This window comes from Silurus meridionalis, chromosome 29, assembly GCF_014805685.1.
Source record: "Silurus meridionalis isolate SWU-2019-XX chromosome 29, ASM1480568v1, whole genome shotgun sequence".
Taxonomy (NCBI): Eukaryota; Metazoa; Chordata; class Actinopteri; order Siluriformes; family Siluridae; genus Silurus; species Silurus meridionalis.
In genome coordinates this window covers 8379714-8404841 of record NC_060912.1, presented here as the reverse complement: position 1 = coordinate 8404841, position 25128 = coordinate 8379714, and the positions used below count along the sequence as shown (strand labels likewise).

General features: G+C 38.2%; 1 protein-coding gene across 1 annotated transcript in view; it reads right to left on the bottom strand.

Moving 5' to 3' along the window:
- gabbr1b (gamma-aminobutyric acid (GABA) B receptor, 1b) overlaps positions 1–25128 on the bottom strand; it is an 84143-nt gene that overhangs the window by 37056 nt on the left and 21959 nt on the right. The window contains 2 exon segments of the mRNA XM_046844068.1: positions 3456–3590; positions 16224–16384. Of these exon segments, the coding sequence (XP_046700024.1) occupies positions 3456–3590; positions 16224–16384 (296 nt within the window).

The window sequence follows — 25128 nt, the reverse complement described above, 5'->3', positions numbered from 1 at the left end:
GGTGTTCAATAGGGTTTAATGCTGTATAGCAGATCACTTAAGCTCTTCGACTGGGTGTGCTTTCATCCTTGTGGGAACAGTTTGGAGAAGAACCACATATGGTGTCACAATAGGTTTGTCCATATAGTATATGAACATTCCATTTTATATATCAAGAACCATAAGAACTATTTGGAAATATGAAGCATTCAAACCTCATCTTTTATATTAAGTTATATTTATATGAATCCATAAAAACACTCAAGTGTAAAAAAAAAATGATGCACAAATGAGAATGTTTTACTTTCATGCAGGGTTGAAGCTCACAAAACAAACCCAACCGATCTTCATTAATGTGTTCATAAAATATGGCAGTCTTTAGTATCTACCTGGTCCTTACAACTATACAGTATGTGGTTCTTCTTCAACCTCTTCTCAAACTTGGATGCACACGACTGGTTAGAATGTTTCTGTATACTGTTGCATAGCGATTTACATTGACGAAATTTGGCAGAAGACGTTATCTAGAGGGACGTATCCACACAATTAACACCTTGATACAATTAAACAGTTGAGGGTCTTGCTCAAGGGCCCAGCAGTAGTAGCTTAGTGGTGGTGGGATTTGAACTCAGAAGACCAACATTAATTTCCTTTCACTGGAAATAAGAGGTTAGAGTCCTGACCTCCTCAAACTTTAATACCTTTGGAATAAACTGGAACCTTTTCACCCAATATCAGTTTTTGGGGCTGAATGATTCCAAAATCTAGTGCAAAGAATAGAAGAGTGGAGCTAATTATAATAAGGACATGGTGAAAAAATGGATTGGATGGATGTTCTGTTCAGGGGATGTGGGTTTTTTTCTTTTTCAGTCTTTCTGTGGACATAGTGGCAGGGTTTAAGCCTGAGCCCACTTTAAACGTAAAACATTTGGAGCAGTAAACAGAACATTACAGCAGGCGGCTTTGAGGCCAGCATTGGGTTATGTGGGTCAATGTGGTGATGCTGGTGGTGTCAGATATAGAAATAGAGCTGAGCATTAAAAATTAAGGGGTGGTTATGAAATGGAAAGAACCAGCTCTACAATTTTCAAGTAAAAAATTGAAATAACAGGAAATGACACAGATACTATTTTGAATTGGTGGAATTCCACCAAATGTATATTTCATGTGGTCAGTAAAGGAGTCCTGGAATGCTAAAGGAATTATGGCATCTGTCTGTGAGACGGCCACTCGATTGATCCATCACATGGATTCGTTACACTTATCTGATAAGAAGAGAGGATAAGGGGACTCCGATGCTCTGAGGGACTATCGGATTGCGCTAACCATACACAGTACCTGAGATAACACACTCAGATGCCTGACACACTCAGATGCCTCCCACACATGCAAAAGGGTCGATTTGACGTCATACTAGTTTATAAAGTGGTTAAATTGTGCCATTTTAAACTAGAATTCTAGTTTGTCAAGAAAAACAGAACTGCACATCGTGCCAAATAGGAGAGAGCGATACTGTCACGGATAAACCAAGCGTCAGAAACTGGGAGTAAAATAAAACGTCTTCATTTGTCTTCAACATACAAACACAGGAGAGCTTGAGAAGAGACTGTAGCAAATTGGCACACTTAGCTTCCTTAATAGTGTAACCAGGAGCATGGAAGCATGGAAGCACAGGGAACAAGAGCGGTAGGAAGTCTGGGGGATCCATGGTCGTAACTGGTAGATCGGACCCTGAGTGAAGGGGAATAGGGACCTTATATATAAGGGGTCAGGTGAAGGTGATTAGTAGGAGGAGGACAGGTGTAGGTCATTTGTAGGAGGAAGAGGCTGAGTGAGAGTGTGAGCATTGGTGGGAGGCGTGACTGGTGTCTCCCTGACAGATATGAGGTGGATTTTAGTCACATTGGAAATTTTGAAAAAAAAGCAGGGTTTTTTTAATGACATTTCATGGTGTCACATGAAAGATATCAAGTGACTTTTTTGATCTCCTGACTAATCAGGGTTTTTGGAAGGAACAACAAAAAAAGTTGTGGACATTAAGGATGTAAATGTAATTCGTTACTGTACGTAAGTCTCTTTTTTGTGAATCTGTACTTTACTAAAGTATTTTTAATTGAGGAGACTTTTACTTCAACATCAATACATTTCAAATTTAAATATCTTACATCCTTTTTTATTTATGAGTGGATAAAAAGTTATCTGGTCAAACACACAGCAATCCACCAATCAGAGTTCAGCATCAGTTCAACAGCAAGCAGAACATTTAGAGAGGAATAAATGATGAAGAAATTCCAGACTCGAACTCGTCACGGCACCCGTGGTCTTATTTGTCCGATTCTTTTGAAGTAGTTAAAAGGAAGGTTTTGATCTCATGAGAATTGTAATAGACATCAATCAGTGTTTGAATAATTAATATCATTCTATTAATAGATTGTTGTGCTGAGAGTAACATCAGAGTCTTTTCACATAAACTGAGTTGATTCAGAAAAGATTCTTGTAACAAAAATGATAATAGAAACATTACAGCTGTAATAAATCATAGTACTTTGGATACTTAAGTACATTTAAAGGCAAATACTTTTGTAAACTCAATATTCTATTTAATATAGCCAGCTACAGCCAAACTTGTCATCAAACAATCTTTATCTCATCTTAATTGCTGAAAACAAAATCTAATCAACATTTTTCGCAGATGCCTAAAACATAGTCCGACTAGCACATCATGAAGTCATGCAAAGATACTACTGCCCCCAATGATGGTGTAACTCATTTACAGCAGGTTTACACAGAAAACACTTTTTAAATAATTACAGATATGAACAGATAGAGCTAGATAGCAAGTTAGCTAGATAGATGGATAGATAGCTGGATCAATAGAAAACAAAAATATATTCACAAGCCTAATACAGTAAAGTGAGAATATGAGCAGTTCACCTCGGCAAGCACTGAGTACACGCTCACTTTCTTTAATTAGTTATTTTGTGTCAAACTAAACATGCATGCAATTTTGTTTATTTGATTTAAATTGATAGCGTTTTTTTTTATTCATTGTTTGAAAAACAATTAAATCTGAAAATGTTTCAAAAATTTTGTTTTCAAATTGTAGGGTTTTTTTGCCTGTTAGACAAGTATTTTTTTCTACTTTTACTACTACTTTTATATTCTTTGTATTATTATTTTATTTATTTAAAGCTTCATTAATTTATTCATATCTGCTATGTACATGATTAACAAATGTAAAACAAAGTAATAAAAGACAAATACAAACAAATCTGCATTTTTTTTCCCAAAATAATGATTCTTTTACTGGCACAAGCCTCCCTGCTAATCTTTCCCACTTCCTCTAAATGTCTGACCATTTCAAACTTTTGTATTCATTTGCAAGACACTTTTATGTCAAGACATTTTTACAAAAAACGTAGAAATTGCACTCACAATGCAGAGCTTTTGAAATAAATCGACTCTGGGATACTCACCACAATGAGGTTCCACATACGAGCCGCCTCAGCCACCAGCGTGGACACTGAGCTACAGCCGGGCATCAGTACGATTTTTATGGGCTCCGTGTAGAGCAAGTCGTACAGCAGTTTAGTGGCTTCCCCAGGGTCGCACTGAAAGATGAAGAGCGAGATATTTGAGTAGCTGGTGCATATTTCACGTCTTATATCCGAGTCTATTAGATTCGTAGCGTGGTGCGCTGCAAACAAATGAAAAATCCCCCCTCTGCCAATGCAGCCGTATTCTGTGAAGTGCTTTGCTGCGAGATAAATATATAAAAGATTTATTTAATAGATAGATAGATAGATAGATAGATAGATAGATAGATAGACAGACAGACAGACAGACAGACAGACAGACAGACAGACAGACAGACAGACAGATAGATAGATAGATAGATAGATGAATTCATCTCATACATATTACAAGCATGTCTTGCACACCTGGTGTAATAGACCTTTTTACAGCACTTAAAACTCCATTCCATTCAGGTTCAATGAGAACCAGGTTCCTACTCAAGTTTAAGGGAAGGTCACATAAAATCCTTGCCACTTTTTGCCTATAGAAGCAGTTTTTTTTGGGGTATTCAGATTTTTCAATACCCCATACAAAGTTCCTGTATTTTCCAAGTGAAATTTCTACTAAAGAAACTGAGGTAATAATTATATATGGTTATTAAACCATTACTGAAACAACAAATCTAATAGTGGTGTAAGACTTTCACACAGTATTGCATTTAATTAGCATTGAAAGAAACCATCGAGCTGTACAGCAACACGGCTGCTATCGCTACAGTCTGATCTGCGTCTGACAATAAGCATTGTTCAATTCATCTTAAAGGTGGTGTTGAGGAAAAATCGATATCTCATTCAAATGATAATTGTGGCCTGACACTAGCATTGATCATTGTGTTCGGATGTGTGGAGCTGCGCTCGCTGGCCTTGAGCCGTGCTCATGATGGAGAGGGTGTGCCTTCTCATTTAGTTTCAGGGACAAAGACTTGCATTTTAATGACACGTAACAAAGCACGCACGTCTACATAAAAAAAAAAAACAGTCCCCAACTATGAATGCAGCCTGATTACGCAGGCTTGAAGCTTGATTTTGTTTGATTGGAGCAATCACGCAAATTGAATCAGCGAAGCCCTCCAGCAACAGATTCCTCCGTACTTAACAATGTCTGATCTGACGGTCCCCGTCCTTCTTCCCTGTCTCTCTCTCTCTTTTTCTCTCTCTTTCTTTGTCTCTTTATGCTTTTCATTTCAGTTAAATGCACAGATAAATCAGGAAATCGTCCGAGTCACAACAAAGAGCTTGCTTTTAACGCGCAACCCTTTCGCTTTGTTGGAATTCGAACGATTTACAAAAGCTATGAGACGTCGCAACCAATTAATGCGAAATGGGCAAATTAGCCGTCACCGTTTTTCTGACGTGCCAATTTGTCCACATGTCCTGGTTAATATAATGACCAAGGCAAACGTTCTTTTTTTTGTTTAACAACACAAACAGCTGACCAGCATCCCTGGATGTTTTTTTTGTGTTTTTTTTTTTTTTTCCATCGCAATTTACACCACAGGTTCGCCGAATACGCAGGCAATTCTCAGTCAGGAAAGGAAGTAGACATACCCAATTACACATCTAATTTCAATTTCCTCTCACAAATTGTTCACTAGTGTAAGTCGGAAAGTATTAAAGGCTTTCATCCTTTGAGGAAAAAGACATCCGACTCAAATCACACTTTGTGTTTTGTTACTGATGGGAAATTAGCGTTTTTTTTTTTTTCTCCAAAGAAACTGATAAAAAGAATCTGATGGAAAAGAGGGATTTGATGAAATCTGATGCAGAACAGGAATATGATAGAGAATAGGTATCTGATTTAATTTATTACAGAACACGAATCTAAGAAAAAGTCTGTACAAACTGTCCATTTTATATATTGTGCAATCTTTAAAACTGAATGCTTTGAGCAGGTTTACAGGTGTTCATAATAAAAAGAACATTGACAGTATATTACTCATATATATCCAGGCAGACATAAATGAAGCAAACACATATTGCTCAATGACACTGAATTATTCCACACTGAATATTAGGATATTACACATTCATGTGGGCTGCCAGGAGCAGTCATGTGACCAGACTTGTGTTACAGCCTTGAGGACGTTCGCTACCTGATGAAACCCTTCCCGGCTTTCAGAAACGTTTTTTAAGATTATGGCATGATTACTTTCACCTTGACTTTCCTACAGACTACATGTACTCTTTTATTTCCATTCTCCCTTCTTTTCATGTCGATTTCATACAGTCCACTGCATCTATATTCAACTTTCATGAACTGAATGAGTCTTAATTATGAATATATGTAAAATAGCATATAATATTAGTGAGTGAGTGTGAGTGAGTGTGTGTGAGTGTGTGTTGATTACATATGCATTACATGGACAAAAGCCTGTCTATTAAATAGACACCTGTCTTTTCAAGCCATATGTGGTTCCTCTCCAAACTGTAACCACAAAATTTGAGGCACACATATTTATGTACAAAGTGAACTCTGAAGATATGCTGTACATGGGTTGGAGTGGAAGATCTTGAGTGGCCTGCTATAGAGCTCTGACATCAACACTACTGAACACCTTTGGGATGAATCAGAATGTTGACTGCACCCCCTAAAACTCTTGTGGCTGAATGAGCACAAATCTCCACTAGCATACTCTGAAATATAGTGGAACATCTTCCCAGAAGGTTGGAGGTTATTATAACAGCAAATGGAGACTAAATGTGGAATGGGATGTTCAAAAACCACATATGAAGTCCACAAACTTCCATATATTGTAGATAGGATCATCCTGAGTTACTATAAAATGAAGAAAACCTTAAGGGGGGTGAATACTAATGCACAGCACCGTATACATGCACTTGTATTTGTAGTGCTAGTGCAGATTGCAGTAGTATCATGCCCTCTCTCATAAAGCTCTGCCTGTTCTCTCTCTCTCTCTCTCTCTCTCTCTCTCTCTCTCTCTCTCTCTCTCTCTCTCTACTGTTTCACTTCCCTATTCCTTTCTTTTCATACATTCAGACATCTGAGGTCTAAGAAAATAGATATAAACTTACGTCACTGTTCATCGATTGGCTCCAAATAACTGAGCCACATGCATTACAGAGACACAAGTACTATACAGCTGGGAAAAGATTTGACACACATCTGTTATGTAATGTTGCCGAAGGGCGTATGTAGTATTTATGATCGATTCGCATGGGATTAATGATCTTGATATAAATTACAGAGTGTAACACGAGAGTGTGTTTATGATGTACAAAGTCTGGTGTCACATAAAAAAATTCCATGCGTACTACTGCATACATACCTTATATCTATAATACAAAGTGACTGGGTTGTATTTTATTATAAAAGCACTTTAAGAGCATTGGCTGGTCACATGACCATGATGTGGATGCTAAGAATACAGTAATGAGTCGATTGCTGTTCTCTTAAAATAAAAATAAAAAACCTTTAAAAAACTTGATCTACATTTTAGATTTTTAGCATTTTATGTTTGTTTTGGTGTCTTTTTGAGGTGACAGAACAGATACTAAGTGAATATAGTGATAAAAACAAGACAGAATATAAAAAACTGTATGTCGACTTGCAGTGGTGGACAGTAATGAAGTCAATGTAATTTGTTATTATACTTAAGCAGCTTTTTCACGTATCTACTTTACTGATGTATTTTCATTTGGGGAGACTTTTACTTTAATTTCACTACATTTCAACATTTTCATTTGAAGTCAAATATCGTTCTTTTTACTACATTTTGCGTCTCAACTACATTTGGAATCAATCGTTCCTTTTTATTTATGAGCGGATGAAAAATTAACTGGTCAAGCACGTTTTTTTTTTTTTTTTTTACTTGTTTTAATCACCGCTTGGTGGTGTCTACTTATCACAAAAATACAGGTCAGCATCAGTTCAACAGCAAGCATTCAGTTCAACATTTTGAGAGAAATGAATGATGGAAGAAACTCCAGACACGAACTTGCTACAACACCCGTGCTTGTTTTTTTTGGACAAATCTTTTTTTCAAAATAGTTGACAAGTTAAAAAATCATGTTAAATAACTACTCTTTACAACCATGACAAACTGAAAAGCAGATACGCTACTAAAGCAAAACGATTACACCGGGTTCCACTCCTGTCAGCTCAGAACAGGGATTTGAAGCTTCAATCGCCACAGAGTCAAGACTAAATAAATAGTGCCTTGTTTTATTTTATTTTTTATTATTATTTTATTTTATTTTCTAGTTAGATCATGCAAGTGTTACAAGTTATGGGTGTTCCTAAAAAAACTCCTGGGAAATGGACTGTACAGTTTAATCCAAACTGAAAAGTAGACTGTGATGGACAAAGTACACAAATCATGTAGTTGATTAAATTAGAGTTACACTCGGTAAAATACTACTCCAGTAATAGATTCATATCGTATAATAACTTATCCATAAATAAATTCCCATCAAATGTACTTAAGTATCCAAAGTACTATGATTTATTATGGCTATAATGTCATATTATCATAAGACTATTTGCGTTATCAACTCAGTTTACATGAAAAGACTCTAATGTTATTCTTAGAAAACCAATCTAGTAAGGAAATTATATTAATGAGTCAAACATTGATATCTTTTAAGCTAATAAAATGGCCGAAATACTCAGGTAATAATTACATTAATTCTCTCCACCTGCCCATGTAAGAAAACATACAATGAGAGCTTAGGAAATGCAATATACATGTAATAATTGAACCGTGACAGAGCTTTGTTCAGTATGTAATAGATCCACTGTTGGAGTGTCTGTACATTCCTGGCTTGGAACTAGTATGCTTTACATAAATCAGATTGGACCAGTTATGACAAACCTCCAGAGAAAAATTTTTTACTGCTGATTCTTATAACGAAAATAAGTAATGAACCATTCGATATATTTCATACAGTTAATCTGTACAGAGAGTCTCTAAATACTGGAGAGCTGTTTTTATGTATATTTTATTTGCTGTATATTGTAAGTCTTGTGAACTGTTAAGTCGTAGTTGCTCTCGTGCTGTGGCTGATGTGACATCGAATTTCACTCTGGGGATTAATAAAGTACACTCTACTCTACTCTACTCTTATACGCTTTGGGATTTCCATAGCGCAGCAACTATCCATGATTAGCAAACTAAACAAGCTTAACTACCTTCCTCTCGGTTTCATTAGGGTAACTGTCTGGAAAAAAGCAGCTGGTTGGAAAGATATGGTTGTTTCACATTATCCTGTAATTTTTGTACCCTTCTTCTTGTAGAAGGTCGTACACACTAAACAGACCGGGAGAATCTGTGGTGAAAATCCGGTGACTGATTTCAAATTCCACGGTTATTGCACTCGCCATTACATCAGCTAAAACTACATTATAGGTCACGCTGTAATTATTGACCATGGCTCATTTGTTACTATGCACAATTTGTTAGCAGCGCTCTGCTCAGCCCCTCAGGACCATGACTTTTTAGTTATTATTGGGAATGTGACACTGACATGGTAGTGGGTGATGAGCTGGAATGAGCGTACAGCATTTAGGAACATTGCTGCCGGGGGTTGTTAAGATTTGTACACTTTCAGAAGTGTTAATTCTTACTGGTTTATCCAGAAATAGGATTTTGCCAGAGGTTGCATTATGCGTTTTGGTAGCCCGTCGCAATTGTGCCGAATTCTCAATTCTTATATTTTTTAATACTGTAACTACAACTCTGACTCGACTTTAAATCACAGGTTTAATGTGAATCTATTTCTTTTTTATACTAACAACTACTATAGCCTACTAAAAGCTTGGTTTTTGAGAGACACATGCATGTTCTTTTTGTTTATATGCAACCATCTAGGTCATTAAACGGTTTGAAAATAGACTTTGACCAAAAATATACACAAAATGACCAGATGTTCACCTTTATTTTCATTGGTATAATCCGCCTTAGCATGAACAGCTTTACACACTCTTGGCATCTGGACTGTTCGTTTCTCCAAACATTCAGCTAAAAAGCTTCTTCACTAGTTTCTTTCTGAGCTTGTGATTCAGTTCATCCCAGAGCAGTTCAATAGGATGTAGGTGCAGTGACTGGGAAGGTCATTCCATGCACAGTCAACAATAACATAACAATCCAGCTGACTGTTCTGTAAATCATTGTCTTGTTGTATAGTAAAGTTTGAGTCTATGGTTTTATTTAACTGCAGTACAGATGAAATTGCATGCTGCTGAAGTATGAAATGGTTGCCATGTTGGTTCCTGTCACCCAGAATATGCCTCCAATATTCCCTGCTCCAAAACAACCCCAAACCATTAAGCTTCCACCTCCATGTTTGACTGTGGGGGAGAAGCAGTATGCTAACATCTTTACTTCTGTTCTATGTTATACAGAAGTTCTTCTATTAAAGACACAAATGTCCAATTTGGACTCATCTGTCCACAAAACTTTCTTCCAGTCATTCACTGTCCAATTTTTTAACTTCTGACAGGCACTGTAACTCTGTAAAGGATTTGTATGACAAATGTCCACTTGATCTACCATAAGTCTAACAATAATATAATTAAACTCAAAATGGCAAAAAAATTTGCTTCCACAGAAGAAGGATCCGAAGAATTTCAAGAGAAACAAGAGGTTGATGAACAAATGATGATGTTTATAGCCTCTAGAACATATGCAGCAACAATTATATATAAGTAATTCTAAATCGACATAAACAATGTGTCATGTTTTTCCATTCTTTAACAAATGCTAAATAAATTGTAATTGCAAGTAAATTGCTGTAGTATAAGAGGAAATAAACCCTTTGGAACATGATGTTCTAGAAAAGTAATCAACTTCAAGGAATCAGTCATTCGTCAAAATTGATTATTTTCCTATAACAGAGTCCTATCAGATCTTTTTCTCTTACATTAACCCTGATGTGTTATATATTGTAATATACTGCAACACAAGTATCATTTATAAATAATACAGCAATTATTATAATTGATTCGGCAACTACATTATATATAGTTAAGTATTTCTGTATATGAAGGTAAAAATAGTCTGAACTAGATAAAGAATCACAGGGTTTTAAAAGTTCAAATGAAAAATCCATTGAGTAATTCCATGTAGGGGCCTGAGTGATATTTCTGCTTTGAACACACATCGATCTGCATCTGTCCTCAGCAACTGGCCAACAACCTGAGGGTTTTAATTAAGGTTTAGAATCACGCTTTATGTTGTATAACAGCCACGATACAAATTAGTTTTCGTTCTCCTGTACATTAGAACAGCTATAAACCCCTGAACCAGCCTTTTTTATTTCCCCGCTTCTCTCAAAATTACTGTAATAAAACACAAAAAAAGACTACTGGAATAAAACTGAATTGAACTGTATTTCTCTACTAATGAAACTAAATTGAAATGCATTGAATTGAATCAATTTCAACTGAATTGAATTGAATATTACACACATGGGGTTTGGAGCATGTGACCTGCCATGAGATAAAACCATATTTCAAATATAAGTTATCAAGTTTTGGGTTAAAATCTGCTTTCTTTTCTCTCGTTTTCTTTTCAGAAGCATTTTCACCATCGCTTGTTCCTTTCTTACTTCCTCCACCAAAGAAACTTTTTAAAGGATGTTTGTGTAACACTTATATTAATAAATAGCTGAGCTAGTCGTAAAAATGGAAATAATGTTTCCTGAAATTGCACCACATGTAAGTAAGGAGAGTGGCTCTTAAACCGCAAAATGTACGATGAATAATACAGTGTTGCGTCTGTGGAACGTTTTGTAGCAACTCTTTCATAAACGTGGTACTACGGTTCAAATGATCTTCAAACAGTAACAGTGTGCTTTGTCTTAAATTGCTTTATTTTTTTAAAGGAACTTCCTGCTGGATAAAATGACCCGCTGTTCCGACTCTTCTACAGCTACAGTCATGCAATTGTAATCAAGTAATCTTGTCTAGAGTTCTCTTCAAATGGACCACTCTATGCCGCTGAGGATGATTCCACATGAGGGGTTTCACTGTGGAGGGTTAAACTTAAAACTATGAGGATGGATATAGACTGAAATTAATATAAACAGTCTGCTACCAAAGGTTTTAAGGTTCAAATACCATAAACAATCAGGTGCCCATCAGTGAACAGTTAATAACAATGATAGAACTTTAATGAAAGGACATTCAGAGTCAATCAGATGAGAATGGCTTTCTTTTTAAATCTGGTTTCTCTCAAGGTTTCTTTCTTATGCCATCTCAGGGAGTTTTTCCATATTAGGGACAAACTTATGCAGATTTATTAATAATCAAAAAATAAATATTCATAATCTATTTATTACTGTAAAGCTGCTTTGGGACAATGTCCACTGTTAAAAGCGCTATACAAATTACATATAGAGAAATAAGAGAGACATAACTAATAGGTTCTGATCCCAATCCAGTATAAATTTTACTACACATCCACTGGGCTGAACTCACCTGTTTCTATCCAACGAGCTCTTTTCTATTTTGTTTATTGCACTTTTCCCCTTCTATTTCTGTTGCAATTCTGGGCCATATTTCCTGATTTTTTTCCTGTTTTTTTTCCCATCTCTGCATTGCTCTTTTTGACATCTGGCTGTTTTGACCACAATTCTACCTGATGATTCGGACTCTTGTAGATTCTTGTCATTTATATCCACTTGCCTCTAAATTCATGACAACATGAATTTTTTTGTATATTGTTATTCTAATAGTGGCATTAGATAAAAACTAAATATGATGCAATGTGATGCAATTTGCAATTCGCATCACCGAAACATTTGTTGTCCACATACACATTGTATAAGTAACAGATTCATATCATCTAGTTAATAAATAGAATATAATTTTTGCTAAAATTGATCACCTGTCATTGACCAGGTCAGGGATTTAGTGTGTACTCATTTCTGAGCTTTTGTGCACCCTGCTTTATTTTCTTTGGCAAGAAAAACAAGTAGGGAAACAGAAGCAATAAGGCCACTAATGGCCTGGCAGCATATGCAGCCTGAGTGACTTGCTGATCTAATGCTGGGCTCGGAGGAAATTAGATTGCAGTCCAATCAAGGTTAATAAATGTTGACACCCTGTTTAAAGAAAGGCCACAATCAGAGGTGACACTCGAGCTGAATCCTTAATGACAAATAAACTTTTGCTGCTTTGTGTCTTCTGGTGAAGCCTTTCTTATTCAAATCATCTGCCAATAAGCTGCTTGCTGTCCGCGGTACTGAATATCTAATCTATGTAATATATATTTACGACTTTTCCAGTCATATGTTGTTATTCCCCAGACCGTTAGCACAAAATTGGAGGCACATAATTGCATAGAATGTCTTTGGATGTGGAAGCATTACACTACCTTTCACTTAGGAGATCCAGACCTGCATGAATTGCTCCTGTGCACAAAGCCAGCTCTATTAACATATGATTTACATGTGTTTAGAGTGTAAGTTCTTGAGTGCTCTGCTATGAAGCTCAGACCTCAACCCTATTGAACACCTTTGGGATGAATTGCAATGCTGACTGCACCCCACAGAAGTATCTGACTTTACTATTACCTTGAGGCTAAATAGGCACAAATCTCAACAAGCACACTAAAATATCTAGTGGAACTTCTTCCCAGAAGAGTGGATGTTATTATAACAGCAGAGACAACATGTATAATATATATAATTTATTCAGTATATGCATTAGTAATATATACAGTATATACACACAAGTATATGATACTGTAAATAACCCTTTTGTGCATATTTTTGTGCATTAGGAAAGTATTCACTTCTTATATATTTTGTTTAGTGATCAGATGAAAGCCTCAGTGCAAAACAAATAAATGCCTGCATGGATTTTTGCAAAGAAATTTCAAGTTTTCTTGCACTGAGAGGATGCTTCTGTCTGGTCACTCTGCCAAAAAGCTCAGATCAGTGGAGTGTCACGGCAGTGATTGACCTTCTGCAAGATTCTTTCATCTCCACACCCAATCTCTAAAGCTCAACCAGAGTGTTGATTTCTCTGTAATTTCTCTTACCGCCGTCTTTTCTGCCAATTGCTCAGCTCAAGGAAGAGTCCTGGTTGTTCCAAACGTCTTCTATGTAAGAATTATAGAGGTCACTGTGCTCTTGGGAAACTTCAAGGCAGAAGAAATGCTTTTCTAACATTCCCCAGATCTGTGCGACAGACACGCGACCCTGACTTGAGCTTCTGCAAGCGGTTCCTTCGACCTTATTGTTTTTTTTTCTCGCTCTGATATGCATTGTCTATCAAAATGTAGAAACATCTCAAAGATGTTGCAGTGACATTTGATGTACCTGAGCTAAATTTCAAGCATCATATCAAAGGGTTGGAATACACATGCATTGTTATTGTATGTAATTATAATGTATTATATGCATTATATTATTTAATATGCATTATATGTGATGTATTGAAAGTACTAATTAAGGCAATTTGCTATATGACTGCAACCTAAAAAAAGAGGGAAATAAATGATGGCGTCTGAATTCTTTCTGAATGCACTAATCAGTAGTTTTGCTTATTTCCTTTTAGCCATAATGACAGTTGTAAAACATAAATACGGATCTAGCAGAAAATTATTTACACTAGCTGCCATGATTACATTTCACAGTAAGGATTATACACACCATACATTTGGATCTGTAATAAAAACTCTGATTTACATCAGAAAAATAGAAAATAATGGCATTTCATCACACACATTTCTTTTCCACATTATAAACCACATCACAATTGTATTGTGAGCAGACTAAGTTACAAGTTACAAGTTTGAAAGCTAATCACAAGCCTACATAAGTGCCTGATAGGTTACCAAGCAAACACTGACATGGTTCTGGGACTTCCATTAAACAATTTAGCCTCTTTTATAAATGTTTATAGTATAAGTACTATATAAAGTACTACAAAGCGAAAATATCTTCAGTTCAGTAAACACTGAAACTGGAGAATCCTTACTTGCAATAAACTGCATTATATAAACTATTACCTGCTTTTTGGTGTGGCGTCAGTGTATGTTCAACCGTACAGTCTCTGTATAAGCAGGAATTCTAACGTATTATAGACGGAGTGCATTAAAATACATTTTCCAAATGTCAGGAATGTGGAAATGTGTAAAAAAAAAAAAGAAATCAGGATCTGCATTATATACAGTATTTGGTTACCATTTATTCTCAGGTATATTTAAAGAATTATTTTTATATATAACCTACAAATACCCATACTATATTAAGAAAGGCACACCATTTATTTCTGTGTTTTATCAGACTGCAGATAAGCATTAGCACTACATTAGGGTCTCATCTGGTCTGTATGCTTCTCCGTATGCAAGCTCAGCTGTGCGCTTTGTCACAATAACTCTGACCCGCTTGCTTCATCTATTGACTCATCTGTCCTCCTTTTTGAAGTAAATGTAAAAGGACGCAATCTCTCTCTCTCTCGCTCTATTTTCTTTGTGATGGGAATCTGTGGAGTTATGTGTTTGTTTGAACTGAAGTCGCCTAGGTAACAGTTGCCATGCCAACCACCAGCCCCCAGCATCCCCGTCCTCCCTCGTACCTTTGAAGTAGGGCTCCAATGCAGAGCCGTTTCAGCCAATCACAGTGGAGCTCTTAGAAAAGCCAACCAGTCACAGCAAGTTAACTGTTTACAGCTTGTGTGTGCGTGTGTGTGTGTGTGTCTTCAAGTCTGAAACTCTCACTGTGTGTATGTTGGCATCTCTGATGCGGGGGAGGAGGTTAGCAGGTGGGAAACGACGGCGTGAGGGAAAGAGAGAGAGAAGGAGAGCGAGAGGAGCAGTGTGAATAAGAGCGATCGTCCCGTGTTGCAATAAAGTACACAAAATCTACAGGGAACTACATTCACAAGCATAACGAACCGAGTCTCATTACTTATTTAATCACAACGAGTTCCCAACACGCCACGTAACGAGCTGTATCAATCACATGGGGACGGTTTGTTACCGAACTAATCACAACTAATGACAAATTGCTTGGACAAATTGCAAATTGACGCAATACGCCCTCGTCGTATACCGAAGCGTGCTTCAAAGGAGACACAAACAACTCCGACCCTACGCTGGATACGTACTTAATAACATCCACGTATACGGTTACACAGTGCCGTGCGAAATGCATCACCTCGCAGCTGTGTCTTATCCACACTGAAAACAAAACAGCACGTGTTTCTTATTCGTTTCTCTCTAGACCTTTTGACTGACTTGATTCCTTTCTATCGTTTATGTGATAAAATTCTTTTATATAAAATAACCAAAAATACAATATGGACTTTATCTTCAAAAAGTACATACAGACACAAAAGTAAATGCATTGCATCACCATTTACATTTACAGCATTTGGCAGATGCCCTTAGCCAGAGTGACATACATTAATCTAATTTATACAGCTGAGAAGCTACCAGGTAAGGGGTCTTGCTCAGGGGCCCAGGAGTGGCAGGTTGGGGTAGCGCTTAGATTTGAACTCATGACCTTCAGATATAAAGTCCAGTTAAATATCGGTGAATAAACAGGTGAAAGTATATGTTAGTAATAGTTTTAAATACGCACATGTTTACTTGACTGTTTCAATAACATAAATATCAGCCAATTTATTGTACAGCTGCACAAATAATAAGTTGTTTAAAATGCGATTTCAGTGCTTTAAAGACAGAGATCATCACTTACCCGGCTATCGTAGTAGATCATTTCGAGCTCGTAGTCTGGCAGAATGTCTGTTCTCTTGTTCACCAAGTCAAGCGCCATCTGAGCAGAAGGCAGGCAGGCTTGACCCCCGGGCCATCCTCCGCTCATGGGGAACAAGGCGCCGATGTAGAGCTTCTTCTTTCCTAAAGCAGGGCAGGACCATGAGAGGAGCAGAGTGAGCGAGATGAGCGAATCTAAGACAGGTCCCAAAGCGCCAAACCTCAACAGGATGCTGGCCAGCCATGATTCAATGTGAACCGAATTGAAGGAACTACTGGGTGATATTTTTTTGCCTAATTAAATCTGCTTGTTAAAAGTTAGTCCAAGGAGGGAGTGATGGAGTGGAGGTCACACTGCAGACAATTCCTTCAACAATTTAATACTTTACACATGAGTTTCGGACAGTTTACCATCTATGTTCATCCACAAGAGCCAGATCACCTATATAGCCGAATTCTTTCGCCATTCAATTGCTGTAACTGATTTAATAGCAGTCATGAGGAGGCTAATAAGGCTAATAATTAACACGGGCACAGGCCAGCAAGTCAGTTAATTGAATTTGGCCAGTCAATAGAAGTTGATGATAATTAAACGGAGCTGTTTGGTTTCAGCCGCAGGTCATCAACTGAAGTACGTCCCACATTACGGCTTGTTCATGCAAGTTTCGAAAAAATTCAAGAAGTGTGTTTGTATTTCGAAGGACAACAACCAAGAACATATATCCCTGGTTTGTTAATATAGCACTTTTACATTAACTTTGACAGAAAAGACGCACACGTCTGCATACTCACGGCGTTCCTGAGAACATCACTTCTGTTCATTTTCGAAAACAAATAAACGTCACATTTTTGTTAACAATCACTGCAGTGCAATAACATCCACTCAAGCTAAACCCTCCTCAGGACATCTCATTGCGCAAAACTACGACGGCGAAGTTACAGCGACGGAACTACTTGAGAGCCGGGCCGTGATTTGGCTAGTCCAGAAACCCTGTAGATGAGATAGAACAAAAGAAACGGCGTCATAAACGCTGCACGAAGGGCCGTGCTTGCTCGGGATGCAGCAGGGAGACTGAGGGAGAGGAGCAGAATGTGCCAGGTTTAGAGTGAGAGAAAGAGGGAGGGGAGGGAGAGAGAGTGAGAGAGAGAGAGAGAGAGAGAGAGAGAGAGAGAGAGAGAGAGAAAGAGGGAGAGAGAGAGCTGCAAGGCAGATAAAGGGGAGGGCTCATGCTCGCTCCTTCTCTGTTTCACAAACCACTTTGAATTTGCAACCCTTTAACGCAGGCTCTCTCATTTATCTCCCTCCTCCCTCTATTCTCTGCCATCTATGCACAGGATTTCTCCATCACATCTCCAAAGGGACCTGCACATGCTTTCATGCTTTCATGCTTTCAGCACCTGCTACTTATGTGCTTTTATCCCGTGTCAGTGTTAATGACGAAACATTTAATGATGAAAGCGAACAGATGTGAAAGAATCTCACTCCGCCCATTTGTAGCACTGTATATATACATATATATATATAAAAACAGTTCATCACTTTGTCCCTCTCATACACCTTCTCATCCATCTCCATCTGCCAATCAGTGTGGAAGCATTTAATTTATCAAGGATCATTAAGCAGCAGCGAGAGCTAAGCCAAATTGCATTATCACCACAAGGATTCTCGCCACCACGCGATCCTCCACGTCTTCATCACCGCACTCTCCTTTCTCTCTCGCAGGGCTCACTAATCCCCCCGGGACTGTGCACGTACACAATACAGAGAAGATACTCCCACTAATCCCTCTAAGGCGTGTACACGTTCAATGTGAAAAGATGCCTGGAAAAAAAGTGATTGTCTGACACCTATGCTTTCTCAAACACTGTTTTCTGTCTCTTTGTGTGTTCAATCAGTCTGCTCTATCTAATCCTGTGGGTCTTTTTACATTCATACATTCATCCTCTTCAACTTCTCTGTATTTCTCTCTATGTATGTGTATATATATATATATATATATATATATATATATATATATATATATATATATATATATATATATATATATGTGTGTGTGTGTGTGTGTGTGTGTGTGTGTGTGTGTGTGTGTGTCTTGGAAAAGCATTTAACCTTCAACAAGTCCAGCAATCTTGATGATATCATTACTGTCTAGACAGTTTTGCAGTATGACTGTGATGGAGCGTGTCTGGACAGTTGTGTGCACCGCATGACCATCAAACAAACCTGTAATTATATATGTGCTAGAAAGGCCATGCATAGAAATTACAATGCTATTTAAACAACTAAATATAAAAGAGGGAACATGTACATCACAGCACAGTGTGTGGTCAGAGCACAGGGCCAGCCATAATACAGCATCCCTGGAACCTGAAGAGTTAAGGGCCTTGCTTAAGGGCCCAAGATATATTGGTGATACTGGGGCTTGACCCCCTGACATTTCGATCAAAAACCCACAGGATTAACCACTTCCTGTGGTGTCTCAGTCATGTCAAGATGTGGTATTACACGCTCTCTTATTTACATGAAGTTTTCCATACTGGAAATTGTAATTATATATTTCGCCCATCTGAGATCAACGCTCAAGCCACGTTATACGCGGTGGCTTAGAAGTATAATGCGTCGCTAATGTGTAGCTAAATCAAGGACACCACAAACTCGTGCTAATTGTGCTTTATCCAAGACAACAAGACACGGCAGAGAGCCAACACATTACTCGGGAGCACTCACTGGATCCTTGTCCCATAAATTCTGCCGACATCTTGGTGCAAAGCTGATTAGCCATTCTGGACTCCGTCTTAAACAGTCGGGTAATTTTATCAAACGAGACGAGCACTTTAGGGAAAGTGCTCTGCTGGAATGGAGTCGCTGGAGTCCATCTACAGCATCGTTTTCCTCTCTCCCACCTTCGCCTCTCCACATAAGCATCACCTCTAAGACATGTTATGCCTGTCACGGAAGACGTAACGCGTATAATGGAACAGACAATTAGGACACCATCTGTAACTCGTATACTGTAGATGTAATGTATTCCCTGTTTGCATGATTTTGCCCTCCCTGTTTTGCCTCATCGTTTCCTTGACAACAACACATTGTTTTACGTCCCAATCCTCAGGTCTAGTCATTGCTTTGTTTTCCTTACTATGTTCACCTGTTCCTTGGTTTATTTTTTATTTTTGTGTGTGTCGTTTAGCTTCACACTGTAAATACATGTCTTATATTTTATATAACAGCCAAAGATCATCACATACTGATATTGTGAGCTTAGTATAGCTTTATTCTCAAGTGCACAATATTTTGTATTTTTTTTATTTTTAAATCAAACTGCACACTGTTATTTTTTTTTTAGTGCTCTTACTGGTGAATTAGCATAGCCTATGTCCACTAAATCCACTTTTACAGCAAATGAAGCACTAACCACGTAGTTCTCCTGGGTGTTATTAAAAGCTATAAGAGAGGTTTTTTATTTCCACACGGAAGTCATGCGCTTTCAGAGTATTCATGACTCCCCCTACCACACTGTATCCTGAATAAAACAGTTGGTGTGAATGCTATAAAAGTAGACAATGGCGAATAGAAAGTACAGAGCAAAGTCCAGAGGACGTCGCCTAGTGCTGTCTTTCTGTCAAGCTCCTTAATCAGGAAGTCTGCTTGGTGATCATCCATAATTCATAATTATCTTCTTCTTCTTTCGGCTTGTCCCATTAGGGGTCGCCACAGCGGATCATCCGTCTCCATACCCCCCTGTCCTCTACATCTGCCTCTTTCACATCAACTACCTGCATGTCTTCCCTCACCACATCCATAAACCTCTTCCTTGGTCTTCCTCTTTTCCTCCTTCTGGTGGCTCCATCCTCAGCATTCTCCTACTGATGTACCCCATGTTCCTCCTCTGCACATGTCCAAACCATCTCAATCTCACCTCCTCTACCTTGTCTCCAAAACGTCCTACATGCACCGTCCCTCTAATAAACTCATTTCTAATCCTGTCCATCATCATCACTCCCAACAATTTTCAGCTCTGTTGCCTCCAGCTCCACCTCCACCTCCTGTCTTTTACTCAATGCCACTGTCTCTAAACCATACATACTTAATATCTGCTTCGTTTAAAACTACTGATTAATTGTGTTTTATGGTTTCATTACATAAATCTCTTTAAATCAAATTTAATTTGAAGTTACATTCCAGGCTACATTATAATATTGCTAATACACAGGAAAAAGAAATTATAATAGGTACAGTTTTCTTTTTTTTTGTTTTTTTACCAGGCCAGACAGCACTCAGTTCAAATCTGGACAAGTCAGCATTAGTCCGATTAAGAAAAATGGGCCATTTCTTATAGCGGTTTTAAAGTAACTCTATATTGTAACAATAAACCATTTTACTGCCTGGAACGTCTACATGTATGATGTCATTTATTTTCATACACCGGCTCCAATGATTCAAACTAATCAATTTAACTCTTCAAAACTTATTTTTTCTCTAAAGCACTTGAAATGTGCCATGCTCGAATAAATGCTGTCAAATCCGGTATGGCTTTCCATGTACGTTTTTTTGAAAGGAATGTCAAGGTTGATGGCAGCAGGAGAAATATTGAAGTGAAAGTCTTTCCACTTGAGAGAAATCCAGCAGCTGTCATATGGCGCTCTGGGAGGCGGTAGGAAAAAGAGGAGGAGGAGGAAGAGGAAGAGGAAGAGGAGTAGGTCAGGGACTTTGTACCACGTGCACATAGAAGAAAAAAAACGATGCCTCGAGACACCACTAAAATATCAAAACTATACAAGCGCTGGAGTAATGAAAATGGTCTCGTATTAGCAGAGCCTGAAGATCATTTTAATATGCTTAATGCATGCGATTAGACTTCAGAATCTAGTTTATATTAACATTATAATGCAATTTGGTTTCAAACTTTGCAAAGTGAGAATCATAGACAAGATCCACTAAAGACTACGAGAACACTCAGTCTTGAAGCTTCCAGCCCAAACAAAAGCATTATGATTGCAGGGAATACACAGGAATAAATCTGAAACACTCTCAAATCAATGGTTTGGTTGTTTATTCCCACTTGATTCATAGATAATACTGCCACTTTGCACCACAATGAGACATTACCAGGCATTCCAGCTTGGCAAGGGTGATAAGCTCGAAAGAATATGAAGTCTTTAATTACAGCATTGCACTGTGCTCTTGTTGTCATCTTCCCGAGAGAGACAAGGCTGTATTTTTCTACAACACAAAAACCCTTTATGTGCATCTCTATTACAATTTCACACCAATAAAGAAGTTGAAGGTTGTTGTGTGGAAGGTCAAAAAGAAAAACACGATTACGGCCAGGATGAATCCCAAATCCCACGTTAAACAGCATAAACCGGCTCTATTATGTGCATGTGATCTCCCATAATGATATAACTTGTGTCATATGACGTTCATTAAACCAGTTCAAGCATTTATAAAGTTTTTTTTTTCCTGTAAAACCCGTAAATAGAAGTAGCACAGGCGTTATGACAGCCACAGGTGTCAGAGATTTAAGACATGTCATTTTGGTTGTGAAAAAGCTGCCAGATAAATTTAAATTCTTCCACAGTAATGAACGTTCGCCTGCCCTCCACAGGCAACAGGAAATGAGCAAACTGACAGCTGGCTGCTGGCTAATGATCATAAGGCAGTGCGAGCGGAAAAAGTTACACGGGTTGCCAGGCTGGCAGCAGGATGGAGCGATTGGACCTGCTGGTTGCCAGGTCACAGCAGGCCGCAGCGATTGGTTGCCCAGGTTGCCAGGTCGCCAACAGGGCGCCACGATTTGTTGCTCGGTTTGCCAGGTCACAGCTGGGCAGCACGATCACCTGTCGAGTTCCCTAGATGAACACACTGAGTCCACCGAAGCAGCGTACACCTCAAAAACGAATGAAGGCATACAAGTTATCGGCCGCCATTTTTCCCCGCTTCCTCAGTAACGAGCGAAACCGAAGAGCCACACCCAGTGGTTTGGTTTGAGGTGGGAGAAACAAAAGACGGCATACAAATCCCACAGTTGTCTGATTCAATGCCTTCCTCCTACCCACTTCTCTTCCACAATGCTGCTGTGGGAAGATTTCTGCAGAGAACCACACACTTCTCCTCTCATCACCATAGTAATCCTTTTATTTGCACGGCACGGAGAGCGCGCTCTCACGGCGGATTCGCTTCACTTGACACCAAATTTTATTTGTTGCTAAATTCCTGCATTTGAAATTGCATCAGTGCCCGTTTTCCCCAGCTCCCTATAGGTAATTGACAGATTGCATTCTCTGGGCAAAGAGAGAGAGAGAGAGAGAGAGAGAGAGAGAGAGAGAGAGAGATATCACTCAAACAGCATGGAAAGGCAGAGCGAGAACCTAAAAAAGCAAAGCACACAGAGCCTGAGCAAGCTCACTCCGCCTCGTGTGAAAGCATGCTCGGGTTTGTCGTTTCAATATGAAACGATTGTAGGGAGACCGCCGAAGCTATCAGCAGTCGAGTGGCAAATCGGTAGCCAGCGCGCTCACTCCTCTGCTGAATTGGAGTGTGAAATATGACCAGGCGCTGCTTAATAACACACCTGCTGCTTAGAGCGTCTGTTCATTTCAATCCTCTGCTAGCTCAGTGATGGTTAAAACTCTTGGCTCTGGAGCGATGACTCACCCCGCTGATTAACTCTCGCTCAGTCCAGTCTATTCATTCATTTCACTCAATCATGCCTCTAGAGCGGACACCGAAAACCGAAAAGCATCCTCACAAACAGAACATATCTGCTTCTTAATAACGAGTTTAGCAGCATTGTTCTAGCAAATAATTCAGAAAACTCCACGTGACTGTCCAGCTGACTTCCAAATAGTTTTATGAAATTATAATATAGCACCTTAAGAGTCCATATTTTGTTCCTTTTACATAACATACACGCAAAATACATTTGAAAAATGAATCTTAAGGACCACGTTATTTAGTTTTTACATCAATAAAGGTGCACATTTACAGGTCATATTTACTTGAGGTTGTAAACCAATTCTGTTGTATAGTTTTCTCAGAGTGTTTGCTGGATAGATATAAAGATGGTGATAATAATGAAATAAATGTGTTTTTTGTGCTCATGAAAAGCAAACTCACTCTCCACTTACTAATTATTATTACCAGCTGTGCTCATACTGCAGAATCCAAACACAGCAAAAAGAGCAACTAGGTAATTAACAGTTAATTAACACTGTATATAGTCTTTCAAACTAAGCATTAGCTAGCTAACTATGTAACTAGCCAGGTGAAAGACAACATGGAAAGCAATGTGTAGAATGTGAATTTATAATTAAATGTTTTGCATATGTTTTGTAATCTGTTTGATAAATTGATCTGTGTTTTCCAGCCTGTAATTTTTTTTGCTAACTAGCCAACAAACTAGCTAGTTAGCAGCCAGCTAGTTTGCTAGCCTTGGCTTTGTGTTTTAAGAATGTGAATTAAAGGAACAGACTTCTTGAGTTTTTCATTGCCAATTATTATCGATAGTAACAAATTCGTTAATAATGTTAAAATGCAAGTAAAGAAAACAAACTAAGGTTTGACAAACTAAACAAACTAAAGAAGACTTTATTCAGCAGAAATAAAGCCAGGCATTTTCATGGAAGTTATTACAAAAAACAGTTGATTTATATACCCTCTTCTGCCATCCTTGTAACAGCCATCTTTTTTATTTTCTAATTATTCCCTTATCCGCTGCCATTATCTTTATGGATGCTCAGGTTCTTTTCTAATTAAACAAAATAATGGTGGCAGAGCCCACATCTTTAAAAAGTAGCATGGGATTCACTTATGTCCACTTCATGACCCTCTGTACTTAGTATCACTTCAAATCTTTTCAAAAGCTATTTGTTCTTTTGACAAATGTATTAATCTTCACAAATCACCCCTTAGGAACAATATATGTTTTGCTTGTTTTAAGTGTGCTGGTGTTTAATCACACCGTCATCACTTACTGTTATACATCGACTAGGCATAACACTATGACATTATAACATTATAACAGGTCAAGTGAATAACACTGATTATCTGTTCATCATAGCACCTGTTAGTGAGTGGGATTTATTAGGCAGCAAGTAAACATTTTGTCCTCCAAGTTGACGTGTTAGAAGCAGAAAAAATAGTTTGACCAGGGCCAAATTGTGACGTCTAGACGACTGGGTCAGAGAATCTCCAAAAATGCAGCTCTTGTGGGATGTTCCTGGTCTGCAGTGGTCAGTATCTATTAAAAGTGCTCCAAGAAGGGAACAGTGGTGAACCAGCGACAGGGTCATGGGTGGCCGAGGCTTATTGATGCACGTGGGAAGCGAAGACTGGAACGTGTGGTCCGATCCAACAGACAAGCAACTGTAGCTCAAATTGGTGAAGAAGTTAATGCTGTTAATGCTTGACAGGTCAGAAATGTTTTGGCAGCAAAAGGGGGACCAACTTAATATTAGGAAGGTCATAAAGTTATGCCTGATCGGTGGCCATAAAGACCATAATACTGCTTTGTAAAACATGATAGAAACAAATTATAATAAAAAAAAGGTTAAACGATAAAAAGCACCACCAGTTCCTGACTTTAAAAAATCTTTATGTACTGCATCTATAAACCAAATAAAGCGTGAATGTACCGTAGACGAAGATAAATCATCTAACAGTTTCCCCAACCGTACAATCAACAATAGTTACTTTAAAGAAATTGGATGTTGTTAGCAGATACCACGAAAGGCCAAAAACAGCAGGATGGGCCTGTACATTTGTCCAACTGAGACGGTCCCCTCTCATTCTTTTGGCATTTCCAAATCCTACAAGTTACCTGGCAACTCTTACTGTTCCCTGCCTACTATATTTCTAATCCTTTCTTTTTTACAAAACTTGTACA